We start from the raw sequence: 18,721 nt of genomic DNA, 5'->3' as shown, positions 1-18,721 counted from the left end.
CCAGCTCTGACTTGGCACCCTGTTACTAAGTAGCCACCCCCCCGCCCCCCGCCCCACCTTCTACTTGTGAATCCGCGGGCCCAGGACCGGCGTCTGGACTAAGTCCCCGTTTCCAGGGCCGCGCTCTCCCCGAGGTGCAGGCCGTGCCGGGTGAAGACGGGCGGCCTGTGGGCCTCGTGCTGCGCGCTCCTCTGGGGTCCACCTCGCTGCCAGGGAGGGGGCTGGGGGCTGGGCGGGGGCAGCTCCTTCCAACCGCTCCCCTCTGTCTGAGAACTATGGAAAGAGCTTCCTCGGCCGAGGATCAGAAAGAGGGAGGGCGCCCTCCCAGGGCGACTCCCCTGCTGGGGCTGCAGAGACGAGAGGCAGGTCACCCACAAACACAGATGCCAGGGTTACGTCTCCTCCCGGCCGCAGCGGTCAGCAACCGCCTCTCGACACAAAGCAATTCCTTGTACAAACAAAACCCTCTGACTCGCAGCCACCGAGGCCTCGGGTCACCAGGATCTAGAGAGGACGTGAGCACACGGGCCCTTCAGGGGAAGGGTGCCTGGGTGCCTGAAGGGGGCCCGTTTGGGGCCTGGGGCCGGGGCAACCGCAGTGACGGGCTGGGGTTCCCACGGCAACCTGGGGGGGGGGCTCCCATGGTGACCTGGGTGGGGCTCCCATGATGACCCTGGGTGGGGGGTCCCATGGTGACCTGCGTGGGGTCCTGCCCTCCTGCATCTCCAGGTGCCCCAGGCCGACACGGCAGAGCCATGTGGATTTGCACTATTTTCCTAAACCTTCACTGTGGGCTCAGAATCAAACAACCGTTTCATGCAAATTCACTTCTTTTGAGTCCCATTTAGGCACAGTTTAGAGCTTTAATCCAACCTTTAATTGGCCTGAAAAAGACACTTTTGTTCAGTGACTGAAACCTCCTCAGACACGGGGAAGGAACGGCCTCAGAGCTTAAGGAACGTGAACATAAAGGTGTGTGCGTCCATGTGAGACGTGTTTCCTCTTCCCTGGCCGGAGGACACCTCAGGGCGAACCCACCTCTTCTGTGGCGACCCTTTCGCCTCAGGTTAACTGCACGGTGAGCGGGATGACAACCCACAGAAGGAACATGTGACCACATCAAGGCTTCGGCGCCCGCTCTGGGCCGATGGCGCCCGCTCGCCCCGTGGACGCCCTCGGGAGGGATCCCCGTGAGTGGGTGGGAGAGGCTCGGACCAGCCCGCACGAGCGCGAGGAAGGGATGTCCCAGGAGGCTCCGAAGATGTAAACACAAAAAACAAACCCCAAAAATGCCACGAGATGCCGGGGCGGCCCCCGGAGCGTGAGCAGGGAGAGCGGCGTCTGTGCGGGCTCCAGCAGGCCGCATGCAGGCAGGTGAGCGGCGCCTCCACGGGGCGTCCCAGGCGTCGGCACACCCGGGGGCGCGGCGAGCCCCTCAAGGAAGAGGCACCCGGTCCGTTCTCTGCGGCCAGACGCCCGCGAGCTCCTGGCGCAGGGGAAGTGGTCCTGCCGTGCTCGGCTCCGTGCTCGGCTCCCTCACCCTCGCTGGAGCTCACACGCCGTCTCCCTTTCCGTCGTCACCTCGTCATCTCGGGGCGCCCCTCCTCTCTGCAAACACCAGCAAGGCCTCTCCCAGTCCGCCGAGCAGGAGGCTGCAAAGGAGTCGAGAGGTCAAGAGGCTGCCGGGTGCCACGTATGCGGGTGAGGGACGCCCTGGTTCTGCCCTGGGGCTCCCCGCACCCCCTTCCAGGTCAGGCCCAGGAACCGCCCATCATGCAAAGTCCCCCTGAGCTGGGGGAGGGGATTGCAAGGTGGAGGAGGGGCTGTGTCCACTCGCCTGACAGGGGTGTGTGTGTGTGTGTGTGCCTGGGTCACACTCTGGAGGAAATACCGCCGGAGAGTCCCCACGGAGCTGCTGGGCCGTCTGCTAAAGGGGCTGGTGCCATGGAGTCTCCGTATCGCAGAATTGCTACGGTGACGACCTCTGAACCCGCTTTAGCTGGATTCACTGCACATCACGTGACCTGGCTTCTCTGCTCCCCCAGGAAAGGCTGCTGCTCCCTCACCCTCCCGTCAAGGATGCACCCACCACCCAGCGGGCAGGGCGGGGCCGCCGTGCCTGAGGGAAGGCTGCCCGGACTCTGGGTTTGGGGGTTTTACTCCTGTTGATGTCTCCAGGCCCCCCACCCCCCATTTTCTCGTTTCCAGGGATCCTCCTCAGTCACAGTGACTAACACGGGGGCGGCCGAGCGCCGGCCAGAAACCCACCCCCCGCCGCTCTCCCACGGCTTTCAGCGTCTCCCCGTCCGTCCTTCCCTTCTCTCCCATCAGGACCAGGCCCGTCTCGATGTTCACGTTTATTATTGTGGTCATTCAGTGAATCCCACAGAACCGCCGGGCGGAGGACAGAGCCGCACCTTTTCCCGCTGCGTCCCGCACGCCCGTCGCACCCAGGAAACATCTCCTCGGTCGGTGATGTGAGCGAAAGGGCTCCATCATGAACCTGACACGCTCGGGGGCACACGCGGGCCACACACGCTCAGTGACCATCAGCAACCTCATGGCATGGTCTGATCACAAACTCCGACCGGCAGGCGGTGCAGGGCAGCCTAGAGCCTCAGCAAGGCCGTGCTGACCCTCAGCGAGCCCTCCCGCCCTCCCGCATCCAGGATAACACGCACCCAGGACAGTGCCGGAAACCAACCATTGTCTCACTAATAGAAAAAGGCTGGTCAACCTTGAAGCTCTGAAAGGTCAGAGCCAACCACTCCCTATCTGAGACAATGGTAACTGAGGCAACTTCCCCATCTGTAATCATGTAAATCCTTACTGATATGGTAATCCGCTTATTACCTGCCTAAGGGCTATGGGTGTATCCCAAACCTGCTTAAGGGTAATGGGTGTATCCCACAGTCTCAATAAAAGGCACAGCAAGGCCAGAGCCTAGCGGCAGTCCTCCCACTAGAGGTGGGCTCCCGCCTGGCCCCCCATATCGCCAAATTAATTTTCTTCTAGTCTCTTTTAATTTGCGTGCGGCCCTTCTCCAGAAACCGAACCCTGAACCGGAACCCTGAATCACGCGGGACGTGAAAGGGGATCCCACAGGACAGCACGCACCCAGGATAGCACGCACCCAGGACAGCACGCACCCAGGACAGCACGAATCCAGGACAGCACGCACCCTGGATAGCACGCACTCAGGACAGCACGCACCCAGGACAGCACGCACCCAGGATAGCACACATCCAGGATAACACGAATCCAGGATAACACACACCCAGGACAGCACGCACCCAGGACAGCACGCCGCTGGAAATGAGAGTAATTTTCTTGTGGCCCCTCAACGGCACCGCCGCAGCTCAGAGCAGACACCACAGACCTCACGGTCACCTTTGCCCCAGCACCATCTCTGTCCCCACACGGAAGGAAGCTGTTTCTCCTGCTGCCGCTCACCCACCCTGGAGTGCTCCCGCCTTGCTTCCCCGCTGCCTTCACCCCCGCCAGTGGGTCCAGGACCTTCCCTGTGGCCCCCCGGACTCTGATGCACAGGAGGGAGCGGAAACGGCTGTTCTCCCACGTTTTCTGTCTGTCGCGACTTTGCTTCTGGGCGCGTCCTCAACATTTGGCTCAAATAAACCTTGTGAGGCCTTCTCTAGTCAACAGATGAAACGCTCCCCTTTCCCACCTATATTTCAAACTACTTTGTTCTTTTCGCGTTTCCTCACCAATGTGTGTGCCTGACGTAAGGCACCGTCCTCGGGGGACCCGCGAGGGACAGTGCGCATCCCTGGGGCCGGGCTGTGCGGGAGACAGCAGGCGCTCGGAGCGCTTTAGAGAGGAGTTCCCGTGTGCACCCGGCGGGAGGCGGTGACTCCGGGGCTGCGGTCCTGGGTGCAGTGTGCCATGCGGGGGAGCCCCCTCCACCCTGAATCCCTTCCCTGCAAGCGATGCGCAGTCGCCATGCTGGCCCTGAGCTGAAGGCAAACATCTCCACTCAAAGACGAGATGCGGCCACTCGTGAGGACGCTGGTGCCAGGAGGCCGGTGCCAGGACCAAGTTGGCGTGATGCCCACACCGGGCACCCTGGTCCACGGCGGTCAGGGCGGGCGGGCAAGGCGAGGGCTGAGCACGGAGCCCTGAGAGCACATGGTGGTGTGTCTGGTCACTCCCTCTCTCCGCACACCGGCCGGCACCGTCCCACGGACAAGAGGGACTCTCCTGGCCTAAAAGGAGGCCCCACAACCAATTCCACTTGACAGGGTATGGACTAAACCCTGTTGGCTGAATTTTGGAAGAGGGAATTCCTATCGATACCTACCCTAAAACTCTGTTACTTAAAAATGAATTCTTAGCCCTGGTCGGTGTGGCCCGTGGTTAGAGCGTCGGCCCGTACACCGAAGGGTCACGGGTTGATTCTGGGTCCCGTGCACGTACCTGGGTTGCAGGTTCGATGCCAGCCCCGGTCGGGGTGCATGTGGGAGGCAACCAATCAATGTTTCTCTCTCTCTCTCCCCCTCCTTCCTTTCCTCCCTTCCACTCTCTGTAAAAATATCAATAGAAAAAAAACCCTCGATTGAGGATTAACAACAAAAAAGAATAAACATTAACCTGTGTATGTCAGTTACTGGGCTTGTCAGAGATTGTTTTTATAAAATTTAAAACAAGCTCATTAGCTGGACAGTGACCGACATTGGCCCTAGATTTGTAATTTCTCTGGAGTGAGCCTGTGAAAGGCTGGCCACGCGTGTCCTCAGCACCGGGTGGGAGAGGCACGGGGACTAGGGCCTGGCTCCTGCCGGAGCTGTGGGGCTACGCTGACGACCGAGCCCACGTCCACGGAGGGGCTGACGGCCGAGCCTACGTCCACGGAGGGGCTGACGGCCGAGCCCACGTCCACGGAGGGGCTGACGACCGAGCCCACGTCCACGGAGGGGCTGACGGCCGAGCCTACGTCCACGGAGGGGCTGACGGCCGAGCCCACGTCCACGGAGGGGCAGCCTCTCCCCACTCCCGCAGCGGCTACAGCGGGACGTGCAGGCCACATTCTCAGAAGAATCCAGAGAGCTGGACTTCAGGGGAAATCCCCGACCTCTGACTGTCGACTGAAATCTGAAAGACACGAGACAGAAGCAAGAACCACCCGGGCTGCCCTCTGGGACGTGTGACGGTCCAAGCCCCACGGACAGAGACCAGCCCGGCCCCACCCGGAGGTGCCAGGCAGCACCCGTCTCGGCTTGAAGACACGGCACACGGAGACTGCAGACCGCTCGCTGAAGCGGCCACGCGGAGGCCCCGTCGGACGCCCTCCTCTGCGGTTCACCCTGCGGCTGGAGAACTCTTGGCGGCTGAAAACACACCATCCTTCAACCCAAGAGCTCTCAAGACCCAGGAACTCCCCGAGCCCAGGTTCCTTTTGCAATAACCGCCCAGGCTGCTCCCGTGACTCGGGCACACACCCCTTTCTCCCCCTCCCGACCGCCAGGCCTCTCGCCACCTGCCCACGGAGACCTCGACACGCGGGGAACGGGCACCAGCCCTCACGAACCCTGCACCCCAACTTGCAGCGCTGCGCTCCCGACTCCCCACCTCAGCGAGAGGCACCGCGTGTTCTCCACAGCTCGGCCAGAGCGTGCACATCATCCCGCCTCCTCCCTTCCTCTCCAACCCACGGCCTTCGCCAGCACATGCAGGGTCCGACCAGCCCCCCACTTCCAGGGCTGCCTGCGAGATCGCTGCCGGAGCCGGCCTGCTCGACAGTGAGCCTCAGACAGGCACAGGGAGTGCGGCTCCCAGTCCTGGTCGCCTCCCCTCCCCTCCACTCAGGTCGAGCCACGCCCACCACGGCCTTCAAGGCCCATGTGGTCAGCTGCCTCTCCAGCCTCCCTCCTGCCGCTCTCCCTCGCCACACAGCTCTGGTCACCCTGCACCGCAGGCCCTCTGCACGCGCTGTCCCCCCGCGAACCCCACGACTCGCTCCTCAGGTCTCTGCTCGGTCAGAGAGGCATTGCTGTCTCCCAGCTAGGCCGGGTCCTTCTAGGGAAGACGGTTGGAGCTTGTCCGAGAGCAAACGGACTGGAGGACGGAAGAGACCCACACAGCCTCACACGCGGACATGGCTGCCTGCCGTGCGCTCCCGTGCAGACGAGGGTGCAAGGGGCTGCGTGTTCTGTGTTTTCGGCTGCACGGCACGGCAGGGAGGGTGTACCCAGTGGGAACAGCCATCACGCTGCATTCATGCCACGCACGCCTCTGCATGCACATGCCCACGCCTCGCCCTTCCCGTGGCTCTTGGAGCGGAAGGCAGCACCTGGAGAACCCCACCACCCACCGTCAGACTCACCAGCCCACGGCCGCCCTGGTCAGGACCCCCTCGAACAGCAGCACCGAGGCGCCAGCTGTGGCCACCTGCAGAGAGAAGCCCAACAAAAGCGTCAGCGTGGACTCCAGAACCTTCTCCAGCCCTTCACACGCCGAGTGCAGGCTGGGCCAGGTCCCCGACGTTGCCCTCCCTCCCCTCCCCCCTGCCCACGCCCAGTGCCTGTGGTCAGCATTGCTCTGAGGGAAGCTCTGGCGGGAAAACGCTAAACCCTGTCTGTGTGGGAGGTGGGCGTCTGCAAAGGCATTTCATTCCCAAACTGGTCAACGGAGGCGGTGGGCAGCCCCCCTCAGCCCCCTCCCCCCCCCCCCTCCCCGGTGGGCAGAGCAGACCCTTGTCTCCGTCTCGTCCACGTGAACCCAGGTCCAGGTGTACGGCCATCCCAGGTCCTCCCGACAACACGTCTGTCCTGCCTTGGCCTGCGGCCCGGCCTCCCTGCCCAGTGGCCTCTGTCTCTCGGTTCGAGGAGCCCAGGGCTTCCGGGGAGACAGCAATTAGATCACTAATTATCTGCAAACACAGGAGCCAGATGGAGGCCCCTCCCACAGCTGAGCTGGAAATTAGAAACGTCTCTGAGGACTGTCGGTGGCAGGACCTGGCAGTGCCTCTATGTGACCCAAAGGCCCTGTTTTGTCAACACTTGGAACGTCCGCTCAGGAAAAGATGTCCCCCCAGAACGCTGCCCAACAGCATCCGGGGCGGTCACCCAGGACTGGCTTTCTTGCAAGAACAAGAAAGAGGCAGGCTGCATGCCCGGGCGTTGGCTCAGTGGTTGAGCGTCCACCTAGGAACCAGGTCACGGTTTGATTCCCAGGGCACACGCCCGGGTTGCGGGCTTGATCCCCAGTGTGGGGCGTGCAGGAGGCAGCCGATCGATGATTCCCTCATTGGTGTTCCTCTCTGCCTCTCCCTTCCTCTCTGAAATCCGTAAAAACGTAAAAAAGCCTCAGCAGGCTGTGCTGGGCGCCGCTCACGAAGGGACTTATGCTGCACCAAGGCCTCTCGGGGCTGCAGCCGGCGGTCAGGAGGAAAGTGCGTTCACCGAGTCCCTGTCGCCCGTCGGCCATCTCCACAGGAAGTCTGAGAATAAGCCAGGAGCGGGCACCCCCCGCACCTGCAGAGCCACAGCCGGGACTCGCCTGTTTCCTTGAGTTCCTTTCGCTTTGGAAAAACCTCGCCTGCTCCGAGGTGGCCGGCTGGCCGGCTTGTCCCGATTAACTGCACCTTTTGCCAAGAAAACACCGCAGTGGTCACACCGGCCCTCATGTGAACGTAGGCTGGCTCAGGAGCCCGGGGCCTCTGCCTCCCGGCCCCGTCATGGCCGCCTCCTCCTCCCGCCGCTCTTTCCGCCGCCTCCACACCCATCTCACGGCGCTCGCTCTGCGGCTGACCACGGGCGCTCCACAGGGTTGTCTCCTTTCTGCAGCAAATGCGCCGGCACGGGGAGTCACATGGCTGCTGTCCAGTCTGTTCAGTGGGCACCGCAGCTCCTCAGCTCCTCCACCGTATCTCCAGCCCAGCCCCAGCAGCTCTCCATGGCGGCCCTCTCCCCCCTCCCTCTCCCTCCCCCTCCCCCCCAGTCTCTCCCTCTCTCCCGCCCTCTCCCCTCCCCACACACACTCACCAAAGTTCTAACCCTTCACAAAAGCCGCCACAGGAGGATGGGAGCAGCCAGCCAGCACCTCGCGGAGAGCAGCTGGTCGGCCTGGGCACCACTCGGTGACGGTGACTCAGGCTCCCACTGCCGCCTCCCGTGGGAGGGCAGGTCCCTATGTGCCTGGCTGTCAGGGCGCTCAGGGCACGGAGGTGAGAATGGCAGCTCTGCTCGTGCCAAGGGCCCGCCCACTTCCAATTCCACCAAAGAACAGGAACCGGGCTGCCTTCTCTCAGCCAGAAACTCAGCAGGGCCTACGAGCGCCCCCAGGTTTTTTGTGGGTTTTGGAGGGAGGGGGCACACGGGGAAGAATCACTGAAAGCAGGGACGCACACAGGCACCTGCACCCCTATGTTCATCGCAGCAACCCACAGCCACCGCTGTGGAGCGCCCCAACTACCCACTGAGGACGCGTCGACAGCGACACGTGACGACACACGGAGCATTCCTTGGCCCTAAAGGAAGGAGGCTCTGCAGCACGCGGCAGCGGGGGTGAGGCCGGGGGCCCTGTGCTGACTCCGTGTGACCCCACGCGTGAGGTACCGGGCGTCACTCTCGGGTCGTTTCTAACGGGCAGTTTCGGTTTGGACGATGAGACGTTCTGGAGATGGATGTCCGTGAGAGCAGGGGCTGGTCTTGAGCTTTAAGGAGGCAGGAATCTGTTTGTGAAAGACGTCACGTTGCTCCTGGAACTGGACCCTGAAGACACGAAGCGGCAGCCACTGCACCCTCGTTCTCGCTCACCAAGGGCATCTGAAGGACACATCTGTCTGCAGAGAGAGCTCTGTGGCCTGAGGAACGGCTCCCTCGCACATGCGGAGCCGAATAACAAACAGCAGGTCACCACGCGGAGGGACGCCAACCGCAGGAACTCGGCGCCCTGCGTCTGTGCCGGCTTTGAACTTCCTGGCTTCGTGGAAGGCGGTCACAGCCTCGTGTTATTCAAACGGGTGGTGTTTCAGGCAGGTCAGATTTGTTTTTGAAACACTCATTCCAATCCAAAGATAAATTTTTGTGTTTTGTTTTTTTTTAAGAAAATAAAGTGGCTGTGAGTGGAACCTGCCCGATAGTCCCGTATTTGGGGGAGAATCCGAGATTCAGACTGGTTGTTAGGATTTGCTGCGATTTGTGGTGAATTCCTAACAAGCGCTGACTGAGTGTGCCCTCCACGGGAACTGCTGGTAAAGCCCACGCCCCCCACTTCACCGGCTACGGTTTCAAACTCGACTTTATCCCATCGTCTCACCTGCACTCGAAGTCCTCTCTGCCTGGAGACTTCACCCCCCACATTCCTCTCGCCCTTTGGGAACACACGTCCAGAAGACCTTCCCCGCGCTGGGCCTGCCCGCACAGGCCCCTCGGGGGCTCCCACACCTACTTGCCCGGCACAGGCCAAGCCACTGCCCGAGTCTCCGGCAGGGACTGCACGCGGCGTCGCTGTATGCCCGGGGCCCCCAGCGGAGACCGGCACCAGGCCAGCGCCTGGCACACTGTATGGGGCTGCTCGGACCATCGGCGCTGGGCACAGCCCGAAGGCCAGTTTGCTGTTTGTTTAACTTTCCTTTTCGTACATCAGGGTGCCTGGGGCCCAGACCTGAGAACCGGGTGGTGGTGGCGTCTGTGACCAGCCACCCGTGGGTGGAAAGCTGCGCAGCGAGCTCGGAGACGGCCAGGCTTCCGCCTGCACAGGAGGGCGTGCTCCCCGCATCTGCACCCCGAGGAGGAAGAGAGCAGGCAGCAGTGCGAGTGCCGACACTCAGCGGTGGACACAGCCGCGTCCTGAAAAGGCCGAGCCGTTCACACCCTCGACACGGTCCCCTGGCTGCACCTTCAGACCTGGGGGCGCTGGAGCCTTCTGCTCCCTGGACGTGCAACGCTCCTGGCACAGGCGTGCAGAGGGGCGCTCCTCCCTCGCTGAGAGTCAGACGCGCCTCCGTTCCCCAGAGGCCGTGGTGATGTCCGCTGGGGGAGCGGTGCGCCCGGACCTCCGGGAGGCGAGTCCTCTCCTGCTCTCGGGGTGCACCGTTCTGCTCAGCCCACAAGCCCTGGCTCTCCTCACTGTGTTCTCTGAATAAAGAGGCTGCACATTGGACACGTCCTCTCCTTTGCCAAGTGGTATGAAGAGCCACACAATGTAGACGTCCTTAAAGCACTCGACTGCAGAAGACAAACGGGGAATTCGAGGCCCTCCTACTCCCCTCAAACTCGCTCAGAGACGCCCGGTGTGGGGTCAGTGGCGTCTCCATTCTAGTACTTGTCACTTGCTCAACTTCCTCCGTTTCCTTTTACCGTAAACATGCTCACCGCCTGTCAGCTCGCAGACCGAAGAGGGTCACCTTTGTCCCGGACTCAAGTTCCCAAGTGAAGCAGCGCTCCCGGCCCGAGGGGCAGGTGGCCGAGGCATTTTTACTTTGGAAGTTGTTCTGATTCACTCAAAGGGCAGATCTCGTCTCTGCAGCTTGTTTTAGGAACGAAACGAACTTAGGCTCAAAGGCGCTTTAAATAAAAGCACCACGATTACACTTGCTCCAAGGCGGGAGGTTTCTTCACCTCCTTTGATACAACGGTCAAGCAACATGGAGGTGACAGAATGCATTTGCCAAAGATACACGTGAAACACCTCCGGGAAAATGTTCAGATAGGAAATGTGGCGCCCGTTTGGTAAAACCCCGCACCGCTGGCAGCCTCCCTCCTTCACCCCAGCGACCCTGCATTGGTGTCGGCTGGGAGGAGCAGCCCACGATGCCAGGCTGTGCCCTGGCTCCGGACCTGGTCACAGTCCAACCGGACCGGAGAGTGAGAACCTCAGAGATGCACCTCGCTGGCCCAGGACGCGCCCACCTCTCAGCCCGCGTCAGGGACACACAGACCACGAGGACTTGCCAGCACCTGGCACTCACTGCAGACGTCACCCTGCCGCCTGGATGGACTGGGTGTCCCCATCCCCTGCCCACCTGCCTCAGTCGATGGGGCCTTGGGAAGTTAGCTGGTGTGAGATGAGAGCATGAGGGGTCCCGTGATGGGGTGGTGTCTCCCTCTCCTCCTCCCGCCCCTCCCACTCCCCCTCTCCTCCTCCCGCCCCCTCCCCTCCTCCCCCCCTCTCCCAGGTAAGAACACAGCCAGAGGGCAGCCATCTGCAAACCCAGCGAAGAGCCCTCACAGACACCTGCTCTGCTGGCATTTGGTCTTGGACCTCCGCCTCCAGGACGAGGAGGAATAAATGTCCGTGTGGGAGCCACCCGGCCTGTGGTATTTGGTTACAGCAGCCTGAGCGAAGACGATACCCCTTGCTCTTTCGGAGTTTAAAAAATGAAAGTTTTTAAAAAAGCAATGACTAACGGTCACAGAAGTGGAGCTGACTCAGAAGTAAACAAGGAGAAGGGCCTGGCGCTGCTGCTGGCTGAGGCTGAGGCCACACTGTGCTCACTGAAGCCACACTAGGCACCTGGGAGGCAAGAGCCTTGGCCTCACGCAGCCTCGGCCCGGCCAGCCGGTTCCCGAGGTCACTGGCAGGTAACGGAATGGGATGTGCGAAGGCCGAGATACGGTGCACGCCGAGTGTCGTGGGAAGAAGCCCACACCCCTGGGCCCATCTTGATGGACTAAGGCAGCTGCCGAGGAATGGCGGGAGGGAGAGCAGTGCCAAGCTCAGCCACCTCTCACCCCGTGAGTAAGACGGCGCAGGTGAGGGGCCGTGCACTTCCTTCTGATTCTCTCCTGGGTGTAAAGCCAACACACTCGTTCCAGAGGAAGCAGAGAGCAGGTGGCGTGTCAGTCAGTCGCGGCCACGAGACCCAGGTAGGACCCAGCGGTGCCCTGTCTCCATCCCACTTCTCGGCACCCCCTCGTGAGGCTCAGGGCCTGCACCCTGGTCTCTGCCTGGCTTCTGTGGCGGGACCTAGGCACAGGTGTGGGCGAGGGCCACCCCCTGTGGGCGCAGCCAGGAGCCCAGCAACCCCTTCCTCCATCAGAGCGACTTTTCCCTGAAGAAATGGGGACCCTGGGGCCAGGCCCAGGCCGGGATTCGGACGGAGTCCGCACGCGTTTCACAATCCCCCGCAGTCCTCCAAGGAGCCGGTTACCCCTGCGCAGTAGGGACCTGCCGACTGCCCTCCTGTGTCCAGGTGCCAGCAACACCGGACGGCCCCGCCCCGCCCCATCTGGGCATCTCCTAGCACCTGCTCCACGTGACAACGCTGGTCTCCAACACAGACGCACATAAAACGTGCTCCCTGAGATGTTCAGAGACAGGAAGTGAATGCCGTGGACAGACCAGATGACCCTCAGCACTTCCCACAGCACCACGCGGTGCCGGCCCCTCCCCTATGGTCTCAGGTCAGCTCCCTTCAAACCTAACCCCCTCGCCCACGTGGGGAAACGCCCCCAACACCGTTCCATAGAAACAACGGGTGGAGAGTGACCCCGTCTCTGTGACAACAGCCAGCCCAGGTGTGTGTTCAGAGAGACGGCCACAGTGCTGGGATCACAGACGCTTTCTTCTCTTTTTCGTTTAACTTTCCAAGTTTTCTATCCTAAGCCTTGTGACATTCTTTAAGTGAAGGGAGTTAACTAAATGGTTCCTAAGGCTTTTTCCTGGGGGAATCAAGATGTAAGTCATGGGCCAAAATTAAAGTTACAAATGAAAGAAAAGGTTATTTGCTTCCTAGTGGAGCACACACCTGCAGTTAGACACCGAACAGAACCGAAGGCCTCAAGGCCTCACCCCGGAGCCAGCGCCCACATCCCCGGCCCAGCCAGCACGGCGCTCCGGGGTGGCCGGGGTGGCCCCAGGCACAGCCCCCGTGGCTGCAGGTCCAGTCCCTTCACGCTCTGTTTTCCATGAGCTCCCGGAGGGTTTTCCACGTCGTGGGTTACCGGTTACGGAAACGGTAACTACAGGGTACAGCCTTCCTCCCCGGAGACACTCCCCCCAGCGCACGCACTCACCTAGTCCCTCGTCACCCGCGCAAGGACCTCCTCCCGGAGTCCCTCAAGAAAGGCGGGGGGGGGGGGGGGGGGGCACCTCCTGCAGGGGGCCTGGGGTCGGGCCGCTCCTGGGCTCTAACAGAGGAGTCACGCACATCTGTGCTCCCTCTCGTCCGAAGGGGCCAGAGGAGCACATGGTCGGGCCACACGGTCGGATGGGAATTAAATAAGAAACGTGTGCCCGAGTACCAACCACACGGCTGCACACGGGAGCGCCATGTTGGCTGTGACCCTGCCCGCACTTGCGTTGTTCCAGGGACCAGGGGCGTCGGGGGGACCCAAACCTAAAGCCTGGCTGGTTGCTGAGCTGCTGTCTGTGGAGCAATGTTTCTCTCTCTCCCTCTCCCTTTCTCTCGCTCTCAAAATCAATAAAGGCACATTTAATAAATAAATAATCGTGGGTAATAACAGCATCCATATAAGACCTTGCAGCCAGGAAATTTACAGAAATTCAAAGTATTTCCTCAATAAGCAAACTCATTCAGGTCAGAGTTGTGAAACCAGAATTGTTATCATATTTCTGCAGCACAGAACATTGGGATGATCAATGGCTCTAAAAATAGCCCAGAAAAAAATTAGAGTTCATCACTGGGAACAAGAAAAACAACTTCATCCAAAATAGCAAAATGTCTATGAACATGCCTCACTTCCCGATGAATTATTTGACAATAGGAAATGGAACTTTAATGTTTTTCTTTAATCCAAAACTATGCCCCCGCCCCCCGCCCATGTCCCTCTGGGAAAACCGTGCTCATGAAGGAATAATTCCCAGATAAGCGCTGCCATGCGGCCCCACAGACGCCCGGGAACGACACGGACATGCGCTGTGGCCGCCCAGCTAGAGGCTGCGAAGGGAAATTCGCCGCCGCTAGGTTTTCATTTTCCACAAAAAATCATTCTCGCCACAGCCGCTCAGCCGTCCGCGGAAACAGCCGTGATGAGGTTTCCACGGGAGGCCCCTCACCGCGCACATCACCGAGTCAGCAGCTGCTCTCCGCCCGGTCCAGGGCACAGGGAGGTGCAAGCCACAGCCAGAGGGAGAGGACGCGGGACTGGCCTGCTCCCGGAAAGCCAGGCGTTCAGGTGAGACTCCGTGTGTGACAGGAAGAAGGGGCGAGGCCTCAGAGCGCCGAGCTTCCCCAGAAGGACAGCCAGTGTCGCCCACCCAGCGGCGGTGGCGGAGACGGGGAGACCGGCGTGATGAAGACAACAGAGAGAAAGACGTTGCAGCACAGACACTAACGCGGAGCCGCAGAAGGCCGCGCCCACACCTGAGGCGCCCGTGTCCTCCTGTGAGTGTGTGAGGACGGGTGCTGGCTTACCTCCGCGTGATCCCTTCACAGCGCACACACATCGCACCATCATGTCACGTGCTTGACATTCGGTGCTGACAGGGGCCGCTCAGCCACTCCGCTGCCTCAACTCAGAGCCCCCCCCCATTCAAAGACACCTTCGATGTCCCCCAAACTGTACACGCCCAGTAACCCTTAAAACCCCGTGCACACACAGCTGTTCCGCAGGCAGCACACCTGGGCGCTGGGCGGGGTGAGTGAGGCCCCTTCACTCCCGCAGGCCCCGAGAACCCCGTCACACGCAGACATCACGCCGCACCACGCCGCCTGCATGGCCAGCGCCGACAGCCACCTAGTCCCGGTCTAAAAGATGAAACTCGAACAATAAAAAAACTAAGCCAACAAGTCAGCAGACGCTTGTAGGCAAGGACAGCGAGCTGCTTCCGAGGGTCACAGGAGCAGAGGAAGCCGCTTCCTGGGCTGCCATCGCCTTGCATTCGCCGGCGGAAGACTCTGCCCTCTTGGGGAGCAGCTCTGCATGGGGAGCAAACACTGGGTCCTCGAGAGCTGGGGCCGGTGCTGCGTCTCCTCTCCTGGCTCAGCCTCAGCTGCCTCTTCCCCGGACGCGGAGAGCTGCCGTCCGTCGGAAGGATGAGATGAGACGCTACTTGACACGGGAAGAATTCTCAGGAGAACACAGAGCTGCTGGACAACCCACCAGCAAACACGTCTTCCTTACACGCCTACATGTCATCGCTTTTCTCTTAAACACAACCACTTTTTCCCTGGATCAACGCTTTTCAGCACAAGTGGGAAGGGACCCCAAGATTTCATGAGGCTGCGTTAGATTTCACATAGCTCGCTTTACCAGAACGAAGGAACGGAAAAGGTTGCTAATTATTGTTATTTTCAGCTTCTTAGAATGTCGCTCCAGTCCCCGAGAACAGCAATAACCGTGATGACACACAGTGACTGAGAAGGCACTTTCCTTGCTGAGCACTGAGCCCAGGAAAGAGGCAGAGAAAGATGAGGAAAGAGAGCAGCAGGGATGCCTCCTCTCCCAAGGAGGGCGGGCGTGATAACGCGCCGTGACACCTCCTTGGAAGGGGCGGAGCCTGGGTACCTTTGGGAAGAGGAAGAAGGTGTCCCAGGCCCTTCCGAATGGCCTCTCGGCCTGTGTATCTATGAGTGTTTCACAGAATCCCAATTCTCCTCTGGGGCCAACGGAGCCCCTCTACACACTGGCGCCTGGCGGTCCCAGTGACATCACGGGAAGGGCGTACAACTTGCTGCACTTCAATGTCAGCACATCTGGTCTGTAGGAAAATGCATGTCGGGATGCGTAAATAGTATGCCATTAAAGGTCAGAGTTTATTTTTCAATAGAAAAGAAGAAGAGAGAAGGGAAGATTGTCTAATATATTGAGGCCAGAAGAATCCTTAATGGCTCCTTTTATTCAATCCTTCACATTTAGGAAGGATTAAAAATCCTTCAACTTTTTAAAGAAATATGTTTTTATTCTTTTTTTTTTTTTTGAGAAAGAGGAAAGAAGAGGGAGAATTAGAAATATCAATGATAAACATCAGCTATCAGCTGCCTCCTGCACGCCCCCTACTAGGGAGCGAGCAAACAACCCAGGCATGTGCCCTGACCAGGAACCGAACCATGGCCCGTGGCCTCCTGGTTCCTAGGTCAACGTTCAACCACTGAGCCACACCAGCCAGGCTCTTCACCTTCTTCCATCCCATCTCCCTCCCACTCCCTCTGACAGCTCAGTCTGTTCCATGCATTAATGCCCCAGTTCTATTTTGTTCATTAGATTTCACATGTAATTGAGACCATATGGTATTTGTCTTTCTCCGACTGGCTTATTTCACTTAGCATAACCATCTCCAAGGCCCTCCATGCTGTTGCAAAAGGTAAGGCTTCCTTCTTTTTTTTACGGCCAAGTAGCATTCCATTGTGTAAATGTACCACAGCTTTTTTTATCCATGCATCTGCCGATGGGCACTTGGGCTGTTTCCCGATCTTGGCTATTGTAAATGCTGCTGCTATGAACATAGGGGTGTGTGTATTCTTTGACTGGTGTTTCAGGATTCTTCTTTTTTTCTTTTTTTTTTTCTAATATATTTTATTGATTTTTTACAGAGAGGAAGGGAGAGGGAGAGAGAGCTAGAAACATCGACGAGAGAGAAACATCGACCAGCTGCCTCCTGCACACCCCCCACCGGGGATGTGCCCGCAACCAATGTACATGCCCTTGACCGGAACCGAAACCGGGACCCCTCAGTCCGCAGACCGACGCTCTATCCACTGAGCCAAACCGGTTTCGGCTGTTTCAGGATTCTTATTCCCAGAAGTGGGATCGCTGGGTCAAAAGGCAGCTCCATTTTTAATTTTCTGAGGAAGCTCCACACTGTTTTCCAGTGGCTGCCCCGGTCCGCACTCCTGCAGTACTGGAATCCCAGCTGTCACCGTTCCTCCTTTCTGTTCTGTCACTTGTTGCTTCGTATGCTTTGGGCTGCTGTTAGGGGTGTTTATAACTGTTACATCTTCCCAATGTAGTGACCTTCTCTAGGCATAGCTCCTGTTGTGAAGTCTAGTTTGATTTTAATAGTCACTCTGGCTAGCTGCATTATGGCTACTGTTTGCATGGTTCTGTTTTTCCATCCTTTTACTTTCAACCTATCTGTGTCTCTGAATCTAAGATGTGTCTCTTACAGACAGCATACAGTTGGGTCTTGCTTTTTTATCCAGACTGACAATCTCTGACTTTTGAGTGGGCTATTTAGTCTATTCCCATATAACTATTGATATGACTGCTAGCAACAAATCCCTGTCTTTAATTGGGAATGTCTTTTTCGTTCATATTTGAAGGATAGTTTTGCTGTATACAGAATTCCTGGTTGGAGATTTTCTCTCAGCACATTAAATGTGCTACCCTCCGGTGTTTTTTATGAGAAGTCATCCATTTATACTATTTTTTTCTACCTCTCTTTCCTCTTCTTCTGGATTTCTTATATAGACGTGGCTGTGGTTGATGTCCCACAGATCTCTAAGCCTCTGTTTATATTTCTTCAGGGATTTTTTAATCTTTGTTCTTTAGATTGAAGAATTCCCTTCGTTCTTCCTCCTGGGTCATCTCTAATCTATTAGCGAACACCTTTGGAGACTCTGTCATTTCATGTCAGTTACACTTTCAACGCCAGATTTCCCATTTGGCTTTCTTTTTCAAAATCATTTTGGCCTCTTTATTGAGGTTCTGTATTGTCTTTCCTTGAATTCTCTGAATGTGGTTTCCTTTCTGTGTCTGAACATATTTAAACAGCCGCACTGCAGTCTTTTCCTGCTAAGCTGTAAATCTGAGGACGCAGTCACGGTTCCTATTGACTGCTCTTTCCTGGCATAAATCACGCCTTCCTGTTTCTCGGAAAGCATCTAATTTTCTGCTGGACACTGGACACTGGACATAACCCACGGCAGCAGCTCTGGGCCTGACCTCCTCTGGAGCGCCGTCGTCGGTCTGTCCTGCGCTCAGTCACCTGCCTGGACGGAGTCTTTAAGATCCATCTCCCACAGAAGGTGCAGCTCTGAGGTCTTCACCGCGTTTCCCGTGTTTTCTTCAGCCGGCTTTCCTCGGGGTCACCCGTCTGCACAGCTTAGAGTTCTGGCAAAGACTAGTCGGAGGTCGCGCTCACATACCTGGAGCCGGAGACTCTCTGCTTCTGGCTCTGTGAGTGGCCGGGGAGCACGTCGCATCTCAGGGGGCTCACGCCGCCCGGCTTTCCCTTGCTGCCGGCTCGCTCCCATCCCGTGAGTGCGCTCGGGCTCTGCGGGCAGAGTGTGGGGGCTCCGGCGCACGACACCTCTGCTTCTGGTGCACAGACAAGGGTCAGCCGGGGCACATGCAGAGCTGTCCAGCCCCTGATGGGCCTCTCAGCCCCCCGAGCTCCCATGTCCCCAGCTAGACCTGTCCACTGCTTGTACCACAGAGCTGTGAGCTCAGGACGGCGGGGCCCTGGCTCTTCTTGCTCATTTACACTGACAGGGCCTTTAACTGAAAATACTGTGCGTGGAATATTCTGGAAGCACCAACAAGGCCACTGGTTTTCGCAGCCGCCCCGCTCTGGTTCCACTATGACATGGACAGAGCTGGGGAGGAAGGCGCGGGAGCAACCTCAGGTGAGAACCCCACCCGGAGCGGCCGCTCTCATGACGAGGCTGCTCCGTGTGCCGCGGCCTGTGGTCAGTGCGCCGTGGTCTGGCTTTCCAGTTGACGTGGGGAGAGGGTGGGTCCACATGCTCCTCCATCACGCGGAAGTCAGCATCTCAGCCACGCTTCCCGTCCGTGGGGTCAGAATTAGTCGTGCTCTCACACAGGAGACCACGCGGGTGAAGATGCCGCTGTGAAAT

General features: G+C 58.8%; 1 protein-coding gene across 5 annotated transcripts in view; it reads right to left on the bottom strand.

The window, feature by feature from the left end:
• Positions 1 to 651: 651 nt before the first annotated feature.
• Positions 652 to 18,721, bottom strand: part of TMEM241 (transmembrane protein 241) — a 52,950-nt gene continuing 34,880 nt past the window's right edge. For 2 of the 5 annotated variants that reach the window (XM_079785279.1, XM_079785282.1), the window contains one exon: positions 6,709 to 7,600. In XM_079785279.1, the coding sequence (XP_079641405.1) occupies positions 7,415 to 7,600 (186 nt within the window). In that variant the 3' untranslated portion in view covers positions 6,709 to 7,414. Of the gene's footprint in view, positions 1,653 to 6,340; positions 6,406 to 6,708; positions 7,601 to 11,139 lie in introns of those variants that run through there. The other 3 variants (XM_079785281.1, XR_013814256.1, XM_079785283.1) reach the window with 3 other exon arrangements.

This window comes from Cnephaeus nilssonii (genome assembly GCF_951640355.1).
Source record: "Cnephaeus nilssonii genome assembly, chromosome: 11".
NCBI classification, from domain to species: domain Eukaryota; kingdom Metazoa; phylum Chordata; class Mammalia; order Chiroptera; family Vespertilionidae; genus Cnephaeus; species Cnephaeus nilssonii.
This window is presented reverse-complemented; position numbering and strand designations above follow the sequence as displayed.